Below are 14,179 nucleotides of genomic sequence, written 5' to 3' on the forward strand. Positions count from 1 at the left end.
TACATAGGTCCTTAAAAGGCAAGACTACTGATTATCTAAGCACAGGAAAGTCCGTGGGAGGGGTGTGATTGATTCCCGGGGAACCAGAAGCTGCTGGTTGCCTTCCTCTCTCAAACCCCCTAAACTTTCCTGGTCACAGTGGGCGTGGAAGTGGTTCCTGTCTCCCATCCCCCCCCCCCCCCCCCCCCTGACATACTCAAGGTCTGACTGCTGCAGCCCATGATGAGAGAAGCACAAGCACAGCCCGCTGCTGTTCCACTCGGTCAAGAGCCCCTCACCACTCTCACTGCTCCCTTATGTAGATCATTTGGGGCTCGAGGATGTTGCAGGAGCAACTCCAGAAAAGCTGGATGTTCAGTGGCCTGTTGCCCAGCAGTCCCGCGGTACCTCCGGCTGTCCGTCCCCACCTGGAGCATGATGCCAGATAGGTCATTAACACAGGAAGGCCGTGGTTCAGGGTATTTTAAATCTGGAGTGAACGGGAACATTCCCTTTCAATTACCTTAACTAAACGATGTATAGACCAGAAATCCCCCCCAAAACAGTTTTACCATAAGGAGTTGCATTTGTAGAGTTAAAATATAGGCACATAGAATATGTCTCATGGAGAGCTGGCTCGCTCCAGCTTTGGAGCTGTGCAGAAATGAGCTGTTTGGGGGAGGATGGTGAATGGTACGAGTCAGGACGGGGGCGATAGTAAAGAGCTTTTTACATTCCCATCTCAAAGCAGAGAGAGGAAGCAATCCCTTCAGGCCTGTTTCACCTTCCATCTCCTCACCTGCACAAGCGGAAAAGCCACCCCCAACAATGCTGCCTGCTTCCACAGAGAGTTCATTGAAAAAGCCAGCACACGCCATCCCGTAGATTGCACGTCTGGAAGGAAATCTCGCCCAACCCAAACGAAGTGTGGTAACGTGAAACTCAAGAAATGGATGAGCACAGAACTATGCTTAGTCGGTACAGGCAAGTTACCCCTAAACGTGCTGGGGCGTCCAGCCCTGCACAGAGCTCCAGAAAGTGCTGATCTGCAGCATGGGGAACACTTACCCATTATCTAAGTCGCTGAGCCTTTTAGAAAGTTAATAATTGTTTATGGCAGCTTTGAATTGGGGGCTCTTAATTTAAGGAACTCTTCCAGGTCATATGATATCTTTGGGGTTGTGTGTGTGTGTGTGTGTGTGTGTGTGGTTTTTTTGTTTTTTTTTTTTTTTTTGGTACGGATTATGTAAAGGGAAGTCAGTGCAAGGCCTGGAAACCCAAGTTTGGAGGAACTGACGGCGACAGTGGACATTCTTGTTAAATCTGCTTTTATTGAGAATTCTACGGTGACCGCTCAGCTCAGCATAGCTCCCATAAGGACATGTGGTACCCAGACTCTTCCTCTTAGACTCATTTTACTCACAGACGTTTAGAGAATCCTCATTAAAATTACTTAGAGTGAAACAGAGAGACCATGTTATAAAATAAACCTAGTTAAATACACTTTGTTGTATTGCCTCATTTGTGTGATGCATGGACCTAATTTTCCTCTCTTTGTGTCTTAACTATGTACATTAGGTGATGCTTGCCAATTAATGCAGGATGTCACATCCCCAATTGCTTTCTCTATCTTCTTAAACATTAAAAATAAATACACGCCATCTGTCTCATATCTTGAAAGCAATTCAAAATGGTTACTTTTGTTTGCTCAGGATTACAGCACAGTTTATAGCTTTAGTGCCTCTGAATTGTAAGAAAGTTCTGTCTCCGTCTCATAAACGTAACTTCATTTTAAAGTGCATCCTATGGAACAAGCAGAAAGCTCTCGTGAGAGCTTGGACCAGACAGAAAGCAGGGCTGGGGGGGTGATGGAAACCTTGGTCTTTGGCATTTGAGAGGACGCGACTGAATGCTTGGCCTGCTGTGCTCTGGTGGAGCCTCTTGGGAAAGGAGCTTTAACCTCACGTAGCCTCAGTATCTCCAGCTGCGAAACGGGGATGACAGCATTGTGTGGCGAGCTCTGGGAAATACAAGAGATACACACGCACAGAGAGACAGACACAGGGAGGGAACATACTTCCTACCTGACTCCCCCGTAAGGGGTGACAAATAGTAATCATCTTTGTCATCACCCGACTTTGGCAGGGGAGTGATTCAGTTTGAGAAGGACCGTGGTGGAAAAAAAAAAAATAGCTCAGAGGAGCATGAAGTTAAATCCTAAGAAAGGAGCTACACAGAAAAAGCTATGATCTTTCTCCACGACGATTAAAATATGAAGATAAACAACTTGACGCCAATCACTCCCACTGCCCCTCGAGCACCCAGGTCGGCTGGGACGCCCAGAACAGGATTGGTGCCTTGGGAGAACTTGACACACTGGGTCGGCCATGGTTACAATGGCGCTTTTCAAAGAGGTTTTTTTTTTTTTTTTTTTTTTTTTTTTTAAATAAATGGTATGCCATAAAGCACCAAATGCCTGAATAACTTAACTATAATTAAAGGGGCAAAGGGCAATTTGAGAACGTTCCGTTTTCCATTCTAAGGCAGAGCAATTTTCTCAACAATAGTTTCTACTGTAGCACAAGAGGACGTTTTCTAGATCTGAGCCGAGCATTCTGAAAATGGTGAGCGTGTAATTTGAAATCCACCCTATACTCATAGACCACAGAATTGTAGTGCTGTATAAAATGCCGGACACATGTGAGCTGCCCCCAAATATTTCAGCAATAAGAAGATGGAGGTCTGGTGCCACACAGCAAATCGTCCCAAAGCATACAGCCGGTTCAAACAGAAGCACGCACATCCTTTCTTTTTAGCTGGGTTTCGGCAAATTCGTTAAGCGCAGTGAAATTTTCTTTCCTTCTATAAATACCCTTGGTTTACAGCTGATTCCTTACATGACAGTCCTCCGAACAGCCTTATTTGAACATAACTGAGCTGTTCGGCATAGTCTCCGCATGACAGAGTGGTCGAGCCTCTCTCGGAGCCGAGAATGTACGATCAAGCCTTTATTTAGCCGTACAGTCAGGGCAACCCAAGTATTAGTCATCCTGACATGTGCTCCAGAGGGCCGCACACCCATGAGTCCTGGCAGGGATCCCATCTGCTTCCTGCCGCCTCCCACACTGCAACTCTCTGCAAATCGCCGGTATTTTTACTGCAGTTCTAGAAAGTTACTTAACATGCCTCATCTGGGGAGGCATTTAAACTTCCCCTCCCTAATTATAAAATTAAAAGCCAACTAGTGTAAACCCCGTACGTCTAGCAAGATGAAGATCCGCTATGAAGATCCGCAGCGAGCAAGTGGAAACCAAGAACTTCCTTAAACTAGGAAGGACGTTAAGGAGCTCATTCCTCCGGAAATTTCCATAATCCCAGAGCCCCTAGTTCTCTGGACAGCACGTTGATCTCACCCCGCCTCTACTGACTCTTAATACGATCTGGAAAATGGGCTTGCACGTGGACCAGTTGCTACGAATCTCAGTAAGACTGAGACTAAGATCTGAAGGTACCCACACAAAACACTTCTGAAAACTAAAAGCTGTTGTATTTTCGCACAAGCTACGTTTAGGACATCCTGCCGGCCCTAAAAAACAAACACGTAACATCAGGCGACGATCATGTAAACAATCTTCTTTTTGCCCTGTTTTACTGGGCTAATCAGTGAATACATATTATATGTATTTTTTAATTTTTAAAAAATGTTTATTCTTTGAGAGAGAGAGAGAGAGCGAGCATGAGCGGGGGAGGGGCGGAGAGAGGAAGACACAGAATCCGAAGCAGGCTCCAGGCTCTGAGCTGTCGGCACAGAGCCCGACGCAGGGCTCGAAACCAGAACTGCAAGATCATGACCCGAGCCGAAGTCGGGTGCTTAACCGTCTGTGCCCCCAGGTGCCCCGGTAAATATACGTTTTATATAAAAGAGTGACTTGAAGGCGAGGGTGTGACTCTTGGGCCGGCTGCCTCTCCTGTCATTTCTACCTTCCTCCTCCTACCATTTCTGTATCAGATGCCTCTCAGCTCCCAGGACAGGAAGAAGCCACAAGTCAGCGGGGGGGCGGGGGTGGCCGTCAAGGTTGCACAAGGGAGATTTCCCAAGGAGGGTCAGGGTGATTAATAGAACAGGAATCTGTTTCGACACCCTCACAGCCCCGCCCCACCCCCCCAAAAAAACCACCAGACTCGAGATGCTGATAAGAATTCTTTTATGTTATTCCAATAAAAAATACATTCATACAGAAATATAACAATCTTGCAAAAAACAATTTCAAATAAAATCTTGTAAAACAAAATTTTACAAAAATCTTACAAAGATTCTTTAGATAACAGGGTGCTTCAAAAAAAAAAAAGAAAGAAATTTCACTAATAGAAATTTTTTTAACGTCAAGCAAAAAGTTTCTGCTTGATTGAGGCTCAGTTATCACCTGAACAGAATGTAATTCTTTCCGTACTTGCTTATTATGAAAATTACAGGCATCAACACATATGGCATTGAGCCCCACCCAATCAAACAACTCCATGGTGTTTCGTAAGCGAGACAAGCCAGCGCAAGCAGTTGCGTTTTTTTGTTTTTTTTTTTTTTTTTCCTTCTTCTTCTTGCCTTTTTTGTCTTTCGTTAACCTTCTTGCTTAATGGAATTGTTATGGCTAAGCAACAGAGCAGGGCCAAAAAAGGAGTTTCCCAAAACCCAGCAAATCAAGCGCCTGGATTTGGAATTGCCAAAAGAAAAGTGCATTTTTCCCCTCAGCAAAATGAAATGAGTTCTTCAGGTATGTGTATTCATCAGCCCAGATTTCAAAACAAAACAGAACAAAACAAAAAACCAGTTATGTGAGCTTTCATCACTGCTCATTTCCAGGAAGATCAAACAAAATACCAGGCCAGCCAGACTCATATGTATATATATATATACATATATATAAAGACAAGATCCACACCCACAAGCCAGCAGCTGGATGAAATATCAGCCATGCTGTGGTATGCCAATTCGGGGAAATGACTCGTTGGAAAAACTGGAACAATCTATTTGCTGGAAAAAATAGCTTCATCTGCATAAAAAGTATTCTAAAAAAGAATCCCTGTGACTAGCTTACTCTTAGGTTAGATGTTCTAATAAGGCTGAAATTCAAAATCAAAACCTTGGTGTGTCTGAGACCAATTAGTGGGCTAGCATTCCCCTCCGAGCCACTTTTGAGTGGCCGAAGGTCTCCTATTCTGGACCTGCCAATAATGACGAGCGAAGTCAGCAGTCTGGGAGAGATCTGATGGCAAGAATCTGTAGCAAATCATTAAATTACAGATAAAGCCTTTATAAAAGTTATAGTTTTCATTTTTACCTCCTTTATGGCCATTCTGAAATATCTCTTCACAGGCTGTGGAATTTTCTAGCTAAACATTCTCAGTTCTCCTTAAAAAAATATTTATATATTATCTATATATATGTATATATATATACACACACACACACACACACACGCACACACATACACACACACACATACACATACGTTACACACAAATATACATACACAAGAATTCCGCCCACTTTTTAAAAAAAGTAATATACTTTCTGTATTACCAACAGATACATGTGTGGAACTTGTGCCTTTTAAGCAAATACATTAACATGGTTTTTTATACTTCTGTGTCTTTAATATGCGTGACGTTACATATTAAATACAGCCGGTGTGTGATCTATACACAATGGTTGTGCAAAGTCTATATGAAAGTCTCATGGTGGCAGAAATGGTCTGATTTTCCAATGATCCTGTTTTCACTTTAACACTGACAGTCAAGTTGTCAAAACATATCGCGTAAATACTGACTTGTTTGGGGAGTTTTATCTCTCCGTTTGTCTTGGTGAAGGAGGACTTTTGTACGAGATTCGATTTTCTGTATTGTATATTGATACAGTACAATGCCAGGTGAAAAAAAGAGCCTTAATAAAGCATGCATCACCCATACCCCTGTATGAGACCCCCCCGCAGAAGGGCCACTTGCATAAGGCACCATTATTAAGATCTACAGTGCATTAACAGCTAGAAAACCAGAAATTAGTCCTCAAGGCATAAATAAGAGAAACTTAGCTGCATGAGAAAACAGTTTCGAAGCTTTAGTGGTTTTATCCACCCAACTGAGAAAAACCTTAGGTTCTGAGTCTAATGGAACATTAGACTGGCAATTCCCAGCCCTAGCACTCGATACCCAACGCAGGCCTAATGCCTTCACAGGGCATCACGAAATTCTCCAAAAAGGGAATTCAAATTCAGAATCATTTAAAAAATAATCCTATGCTGCACAACTGCCTTTCTGAAAGGGAGTGTTACAAAATCGAAGGGGGAGGGGGGGAGGATTGTGTATTGCCAGGCCCAGATGGCTAGGGATCGCCGAAGTTGACCAACCACACGTTAGCTGCTCAGTAACTGGGATCGACATTGCAGTCCTGATTGAAGAATGGAAAAGCAGATAGTTCCCCAGACCATGCATTACTTTTTGTCTTATAAGGAAAAGTTATCGATGTGTTATATTTGTAAATACACAGCTTAGACGACGGGTAACACATGAGCTCCTGTAGCCGGTAAACAAGCTACTTGACACATTGCACGTTTCATAGCTGCACCAGACACCGAACGTTCTCTCGCACGGGAAGGGGCTCCCCTCCCCACACCCACTCGCCACTCGGGGGTCAAGACCACCCACTCCCGCCCTCCATATGTTCCCTTTTTTTTTTTTTTTTTTTTTTAGTTTTTATTCTAAGGCGCAGACCCCACCCCCTAGGAAATGTTTGGTGGTCATCTCCTCTCGTGGTATATACTCCGCACACACAAAACATTCAAACTACGCGTTTGCTGCCTCTCGCGGCCTTGCCACCGCGAGGGAGAAGCCTCGGCCTCATCACACAGTCAGAAATAGATCCTCCACAGACAGGCAACCCAACCGGTAACATTCTCAGTGCACATGCTCACGGCAAGGGCTTGGGGACCACTCGGAAGGCAGGTACCGGTGGTGAGTCGGGGCCACCCAAACACCACACACCGCGGGTGCCCTGCCGCTTCTGACGTGACGTGGTTCGCCCTCGAGAGACCTTCCCAGTAGAGGTCCTGGAGGCAGCTGGGTGGGGTGCAAAATGGCATGCTTTGGCTGGAACACGCACCCTCCTTCCACGGCTGTCTCTCAGCCTGGAAGCCTTTTAGCCCGCAGGATTCGCCGCTCTGCTCCCTCACAGGTGCCTCTTCATGTGCAGGGCCAGGTGGTCGGACCTGGAGAAACACCTGCAGAGCAAATCGGCATCCAACACGTTAGGTGTCCGCCTGCGCTGAGGCTACAGACCTGCGGCCTGGCCTTCGCCCCGCCCCCTCCGGGCCCGGCCTCGCCCCGCCCCCCTCCGGGCCCGGCCTCGCCCCGCCCCCCTCGGGGCCTGCCCCACGCCCCGCCCCCCTCCGGGCCTGGCCTCGCCCCGCCCCCCTCCGGACCCGGCCTCGCCCCGTCCCCCTCCCGGCCTGCCCCACGCCCCGCCCCCCACCCCTCCCGAAGGGAAGTGGGGATCCACGGAGTCAGGGAGGCTCATTCCCCGGACGTGAATGAAGGCCTCCACCCAGCTCTGGGGAGCACTTCACCCGACCTCACTACCCAGCCTTCAAGTTCCAAGGGTCACAAAGTATGAATGAAATCACTCTAGTCTCACGCGCACAGAACACAGTTCTTCCTAATTTGGGCAACTGGCATCTTACAGACGCTTTAAAAAAGTCCTAGGCTGAAATGACAAATGCCATCTCGGGACAGGAAAATGCCTGCCTTCTGCACCGCACGCCTGTTCCTCGCTGGCATTCCGCGCCCCTGCACTTTGGGAACACATACCTGTCACAGTGAGAACATTTAAAAGGCTTGGCACCGGTGTGCTTTCTGAAGTGTCTGGTTAACTCATCGCTTCTTGCAAAACGCCACTCACACCCTTCCCATGAGCATCTGTAAGGCTTTTCTCCTGGGAAGAGAGCACACGACAGGCACACCGTGATTTCACTGAGCAGGAGGAGGTGTGCTGTGACCGTGCACAAGGAAGGGGCTGGAGGAAAGTCAGCTCAGGGGCAAGCCCAGGGGCCCGGCCTCCTCGGGAATTCAGTCCCCCTTCAATTAAGGACTTAGGGACGGAGCCCGCACTCCAGGGGACACCCAGGAGCCCCCTCCTGACCTAGCCTTGGGCCATGTGACGGTAATCAGCGCTAACGTGTAAGAATGACAATTACTCAGACTGGCGAAATAGTTCTGGGCTGACGTGTCAGCCCACTGGACCCACAGCCCTGGCGGGGGCAGGCTTTTATAGCTCTCTCCATGGAAACGGTTTCTCTCAAGTGCTTATTTTGTTCCTTACTCACTTCCCTGTGGAATGAGGCTTTGTAGTTTCCTCCGGGAAGCGACATTTCTCCAAAACTGAGGTCATGAGTTTCTGGGAAACCCCATCCTCAGGCCTTCAAAGCACTTTCTAAATGGCCATCCGACGGCCAGGCTGTCTTCACCCGTTGGTCAGACAGCAAACACGAATTCACTACGAGCACTACCTGAGGGTAGTGAAGGTTCTGCCACGACCTGTCCTCAAGTGTGACGCCGGTCAGGACAGACGGGGACTCGGGGACCCTGACTTGGGGGGCTCCGAGGTCCCTGCCTCATCACAGGGTGGGTCGGTTTACGCGACTCCATCCACAACATCCCTCCCGCCTCTGGAGCCTGTGTGATTCTGCCCCCGGTCACCCCAGACTATCACGGTAATTTCACATGCGACTGTCATCTAAGTTGTGGTCTTCTGTGACAAAGTCTTTTTTTTTTTTTTCCAACTGGTTTCAGAAAACAAAGGCCACGTGATACACAGAGAAATTCTCAGGAAGTACCCACACATCAGTACTGCCTCCCACGTTGCGCACTGGCCAAGCTCCCGTCTCGCAGCAGCACGGCTGACACCGGCGTGCTCCCCGCTGCCCGGCCACCCTTTGTCCCCACCCCAGGAGAAAATCAAGGGCCGCTTCACGTGACGGTCTGCACGGATGCCGCAGACCGGGCACCGCGGGCCTGGATGGGCGGGGAGGTTGGAGCGAGTGAGGGGTGTGGGGTGTAGGCAGAGAATGGGATTTACCTCATCCGGGTAATCTCAAAGTGTCAACCGTTCATCGGGCACACACGTCCAGTCCTTCCGCTCCTACTCTGTCCTCCCCAGAGACCCAACTCTTTTGGGGGAGGCATGAGGTGAGGACGCGTCCGCTCGCCGGGGCCCCGGCCCCCTCCCAGGGCTGGTGCGATTCAGCGGCGCCCACCAGCGGCCCACCTCCCGCGTGGCAGGAGGGACTGACCTGTGTGAGTGCGCTGATGAGCTTTCAAGTGCGAGCTTTTGGTGTAAACTTTCCTGCAGCCGTTAAAGTGGCACCGATGCACCCTCCTGCGGCCATCTGGGGATGCGTCCCCGCTGCCCTTGTCACCCGGCTTCCCCGCAGTCCCACTGCGCACCTTCCCGGGAGGGTGCGGCTCGCCTGGCACGCAGCCCCACAGGTGAGAAGCCTCCCTGCTCAGTTCTGGAGAAGAAGGGGGTGTGGAGGTGACGGACGAGCTCAGGGTCCCCGAGCCGACCAAGACTTCGCCGATGGGGTCGGAGGAAAACTTGGTGGTGGGGGACAGTTCCTCGGAGCTGTCGGAAGACTCACTGCTCACGTCCGAGTTGAGGCTGTGGGTCTCCACGTTGTAAGCACAGCCGGGGCTGTTCAGAGCATCCTCGGGGGGAGTGGAGGAAAGCTTCGGGTCCGGATCCTCCTTTTTCTCCCGAGCCAGGATGATTTTGGTCCACAGATCTTCCTGGCTGTCGAACTTGATTTCGGAGGCCGACACATAGCAGGGCTCGCTCTGGAGGTAACGCTCCAGCTCCAGGCAGGTCTGTGCGAAAGGAACCACAAGAAGGCACGTGATTGTGACGACTGAAAATGGAACCGAAAGCAAGTTGCCAAAAAACATGCAGGAATCAAGGGCAGGTAGGCCGTGGCCGTGGCCGTGGCGCTGTTCGAATCGCGTCTCTAGGAGAGCGAGGGGGAGGCTGTTTCTAGGAATGGATATGCACTCGGAAGAAAGACCAGAGGTGGAGCCTCTCCTGGCCTTCCCAGGTCGGACCTGTGGCCACAAGGACTGATGGTCACGAAGCCATTTTGGTTACAGTTACCGGTGTTGACGTTACTAATGAGTTTCCGTGAGCCACACAAAGAAAACCGGCCTGAGACAGTCCCCCCTCCCCGCCCGACAGGTTTAACCAGATTATCTGACAGTGTGGAGCACCATGTGCGTGAAGGAATGCCCCGGCCGCCCTCCCTTCTCACGCACAAGACAGAAAGGCTGCCCAGCCCGCAATGCAATGTGTTCTGACATTGCGTGTGTCTGTCTTTAGAGACACAGCTGAGAGCACAGGGCCACGCTCAGCCAGCAGGCGCAGCCCGCTGACGGTCTGTGTTCGGGGGCATCAGTGGAGCTGCAGACGATCCACCCCATTTCCTGCACAGCCCCGACCCAGGAGGCTCTCAAAGAATGCCATTCCCAAGTGCAGGGGCCGTGCTCACCCACAACTTTAATGACTTCCACAGTGGTCCGAGAAAAACAAGAGCTTCAACAACAGGAGTGGAGAAGTAGTTCCAGAATGGCCATCTGCTATTGTAAAGAATGCAGGAGGGGAAATTCCTCCCCAGCCCTGCTGGGAGTCCCACAATGGACAAGAACTTTATCTACTGGCCAAGAGTACAACTGTATGAGTCATCACTCTGTTTCTTTCACGCAATGCCAAAGGAGACTTCCTTTTGAAATTCTGATCAGCGGCCAGAAAAGGACCCGGTTCAAACATACATGCAGGTGTCACGGACAGTGCCCCTCCCCAGCCCCACAACCAACCTTTCAAGAAGCTACAACTGCCGAGAGAGCAGCATCCCCTCTCCCCACCATCTCAAACTTCCTAGCCACTGGAAAAGAAAAACGGTAGGAAACATTTTAGGATTACATCGTGTCCGCCCTTATCTCTACTAGGATCAACTGCCTGGGTGCCCATATAAGGCTGTCCATACAACTGCATTTCTACAGATTTCAGTTTCTACAGCAAACTCTGCAAATCACGTTCAGGACCCGCAAAGCCTACCCAAAGGGCTCGTGCTTGCTTACTGAGCAAATGTGCCTGCTAGAATATAGCACATACCCTTCCCCCTCCCCACGGATTCGTCACATAGCCAGCATGAGCAAGCAAAGGGGAAAAAAAAAAACATCATTGTTTTCTCTTTACCCCTAAAATCAGACGTCTGAGTTACAGGGCATACTAGGTGCTCTAAGGACAGACACCAAGGGCTCCAACTGATGTTCCAGAGAAAAAGGAAAGCACATTTACTGAGGTCGTGCTAAACTTTCATAATCTGGCTAATTTAAAAATCTCCATTATGCCGATCAGCCCCAGGGACCGAAACGCAGCTCTCTCTCCGAGAGTTTAAAAGCCTCTGAAGGCCACCGGGAGCTCAGCCTGGCTTGGGGCCCAAATCCCAAATGCCCGAAGGAAACTACTTAGATCAATTTCAATCACGTCCTGGGGAGCAGCTACTTTAGGAGGAAAAGGGGGGGGAGGGGAGAGGAAGGCAGAACCGGGCTGGGAACGATTAAGCAGGCATGTGAAGGTTGCAACACTTTGCATTTCATCCCCTTTAAAAGCTTTCTAGGCTTTGAAACCCACAGAATATATTTGATCTGCTAATTCACTTAGTGACAAAAAGCGAACAGCCTAGCAGGGGCAGAGACAGCCCTGACCCCTCCTTCTATCTTTTTAAAGACAATGGGACGAGTGTCAGAGTCTCCTCTCTCCCTTCAGGCAATCCTAACAATTGGGGGGGGGGGGGGAAAAAATTTTTTTAAATGCCCAAGTTAAAAAATCCAAATTCCCATAAAAAAAAAAAAAAAAAAAAAAATGCCGGAAACTAGGACTCTTCTTCTCAAACTCAGACTTGAAGCAATTTGGACGGGCTCATTGTCATATGACTGATAAGTCACTGGTTGTGCAAACATTGTTGGCTCTTTTTTTTTTTTTTTCCTGGTCAACAAAAGAAGCAGGTAAGAAAAACAAGACGGATCCAAACACATTTTAAGGATTCCAAAGAGGAAAAAGACACTGGAAATGGCCCAGTAGAGAAAAGGAGCCGGTGGATGTGTCCCTGGTGACATTTTTAATTAAAAAAAAAAAAAAAAAAAAAGAGAAGGAAAAAACACAAAAAAAAAAAAAACCCAAAAAACAAAAAAACAAAAAACAAATCCAAAAACAAAAACAAATTCCCCATTAAAAAAAAAAAAGTACCCTTGGCAGTCCATGCAAGTTCATATGACAAGATCCAGCTGTGGAGTCTGGAGCTGGTACAAACACCAAACTTCCGCCAAGGGCTCGGGCCGGGATCAGGCCGCGGGGCTGGGACTGCCCTCCGGAGGATGCAGTCCAGAAGCCCCAGAAACGGGCGAAAACCGTCCGAGAGGCGACGCGCCGCTGCGCCCCCCTCATATGACAACTCCGCTCCACGCCGTGAAAGGCCCCTTTTAAGTGCCTTCCGCACGCAGGCAGCAGAAGTACGTTTTAGGACTAATTATTTCAAATTTTTGTTTTTAATGTACCCAAACCATTGAACAAGAAAAAAAAAAAAAAAGAAGAAGAAGAGGAAAAATAAATGCACCTCCAACCACACACCATCCTGGCCGTGCGTGCATGCACTCCCTCCTCGGTGCACCGGGCACCTGGCACACGAAAATTCCAATTTACCTGTTGCCAATATTCCTCCAGGGAGGGCAGCGCCGAGAAGTAACCAGTCTCGTGCACAATCTGGAGTTCCTGGAAGATGCTGCACATTGGGAGTACATCCATGTCGGGTTGGAAAAGACAGTCACTGCTGTTGTGAAAACAGGGAGGTGTGCGGTCTGGAGTCGAGAGCGCAGCAGCCGTGCCTGCAGCGCCGGGGAAAGTTTCATGCAAACTCAGTGCACAGCAATTAGGCGCCGCGGGTTCGGATCCTGCCGGAGCCCAGAGACGCGCTCGCGAGCCCACACAATATTTGCAAACACCGGACTGACTGCAAACGTAACCCCTGCAAAACTTCCCTATTCAAAGCTCCCTGCCAGCCTCCCCCTCTTCCCCGCCTGGCTCCCCCCACTCCCTCCCCCCCACGTGACTCGCCCGCGCCCGCCCCGTGCACCGCCCAATCACGCTGCGCCCGGCCCGGGGGCTGCGCGCCGGTGATGTCAGCTGCGGCCAATGGCAGGCGGTGACTCACAGCGGCCCCGCCTGGCGTGACCGAGCCTCTCCATCACAGCCCTCGCCATTGGCTCAATTCGAACTTCAGGCGGCTCTGATTGGGAGGCGTCCTCGCAGGCTATTTTTAGCAGGGTATATAAGGCGCGGGCTGCCGCGCGCCGGAGGAGTCGGCGCTGGGAGGTGCGGGCCGAGCGGCTCAGTGCGCCCGCGGCCGGCCGAGGGAGCCGCTCCTCCTGTCCCCGGCCCGCGTCCCATCCCCCGGTCCCCGCGCCCCGGTGCCCGGGTCGGTCCCCGTCCGGGTCGCCCGGGCCCGGCGCTCGGGCCGGCAGTCCCATCGCCGTGCCCCCCCGGCCCCCGGTCCTCGTCAGTCGTCACTCAGGCCCCGTCCCGGTCACCAGGCCGGCGTGCTCGTTCCCGTCCCGCCTCCCGGACCGGTCACCTGGGCCCCGTCACCGGGTCCCCGTCCCCTGCTCCCCGGCCAAGCGGCTCCGGCGCCGCGGCGGGGCCGAGCGCAGCCACGCGGGCCCCCGGTCCCCTCTGTGCACCCTCTTCCGACCTCGGGACCGCGCTGCTCCCCTCCTTCGTCCTCAGCTCCGTCCCTCCCGTCCCTCCCTTCCCTCCGACCTCTGGGCGCCCTGCCCCCTCAGGACCCTCTGTTCCCCCCGACCGCCTCCATCTCCTCTGACCCTTCTCCGTCCCCCCACCTTCGTCCTCCGCTGTCCCCTGTCCATCTTCTGTCCCGCCCCGTCAGTCTTCTGTCCACCGCCCCCCATTCTCTGTCCATTTCCTGTCCCCCCGTCAATCTTCTGTCCACCGACCCCCCATCTTCTGTCCCCCATCCACCTTCTGTCCCCCCATCCTCTGTCCCCCGTCCACCTTTTGTCCCCCCGTCAATCATCTGTCCACCGCCCCCCA

General features: G+C 50.8%; 1 protein-coding gene across 1 annotated transcript; it reads right to left on the reverse strand.

The window, feature by feature from the left end:
• Positions 1-6,699: 6,699 nt before the first annotated feature.
• Positions 6,700-13,110, reverse strand: KLF6 (KLF transcription factor 6). The gene is made up of 4 exons (XM_049624519.1): positions 12,776-13,110; positions 9,318-9,891; positions 7,837-7,960; positions 6,700-7,250 (listed from the first exon to the last, which is right to left on the reverse strand). The coding sequence occupies exons 1-4, from the start codon at positions 12,875-12,877 to the stop codon at positions 7,199-7,201; spliced, it is 852 nt and encodes a 283-aa protein (XP_049480476.1). The 5' UTR covers positions 12,878-13,110; the 3' UTR covers positions 6,700-7,198.
• Between the last annotated feature and the right edge of the window lie 1,069 nt (positions 13,111-14,179).

Source organism: Panthera uncia, chromosome B4 (assembly GCF_023721935.1).
Source record: "Panthera uncia isolate 11264 chromosome B4, Puncia_PCG_1.0, whole genome shotgun sequence".
NCBI lineage: Eukaryota > Metazoa > Chordata > Mammalia > Carnivora > Felidae > Panthera > Panthera uncia.

Excerpts from the sequence above, each read along its gene's own strand:
- KLF6 (XM_049624519.1), bottom strand. The coding sequence starts at position 12,877 with ATGGATGTACTCCCAATGTGCAGCATCTTCCAGGAACTCCAGATTGTG. Across the intron at positions 7,961-9,317 it reads TCATCAGCGCACTCACACAG|GAGAAAAGCCTTACAGATGC; the intron begins GTCAGTCCCTCC and ends CTCTCTTCCCAG. Across the intron at positions 7,251-7,836 it reads AAATGTTCTCACTGTGACAG|GTGTTTCTCCAGGTCCGACC; the intron begins GTATGTGTTCCC and ends TTTGCTCTGCAG.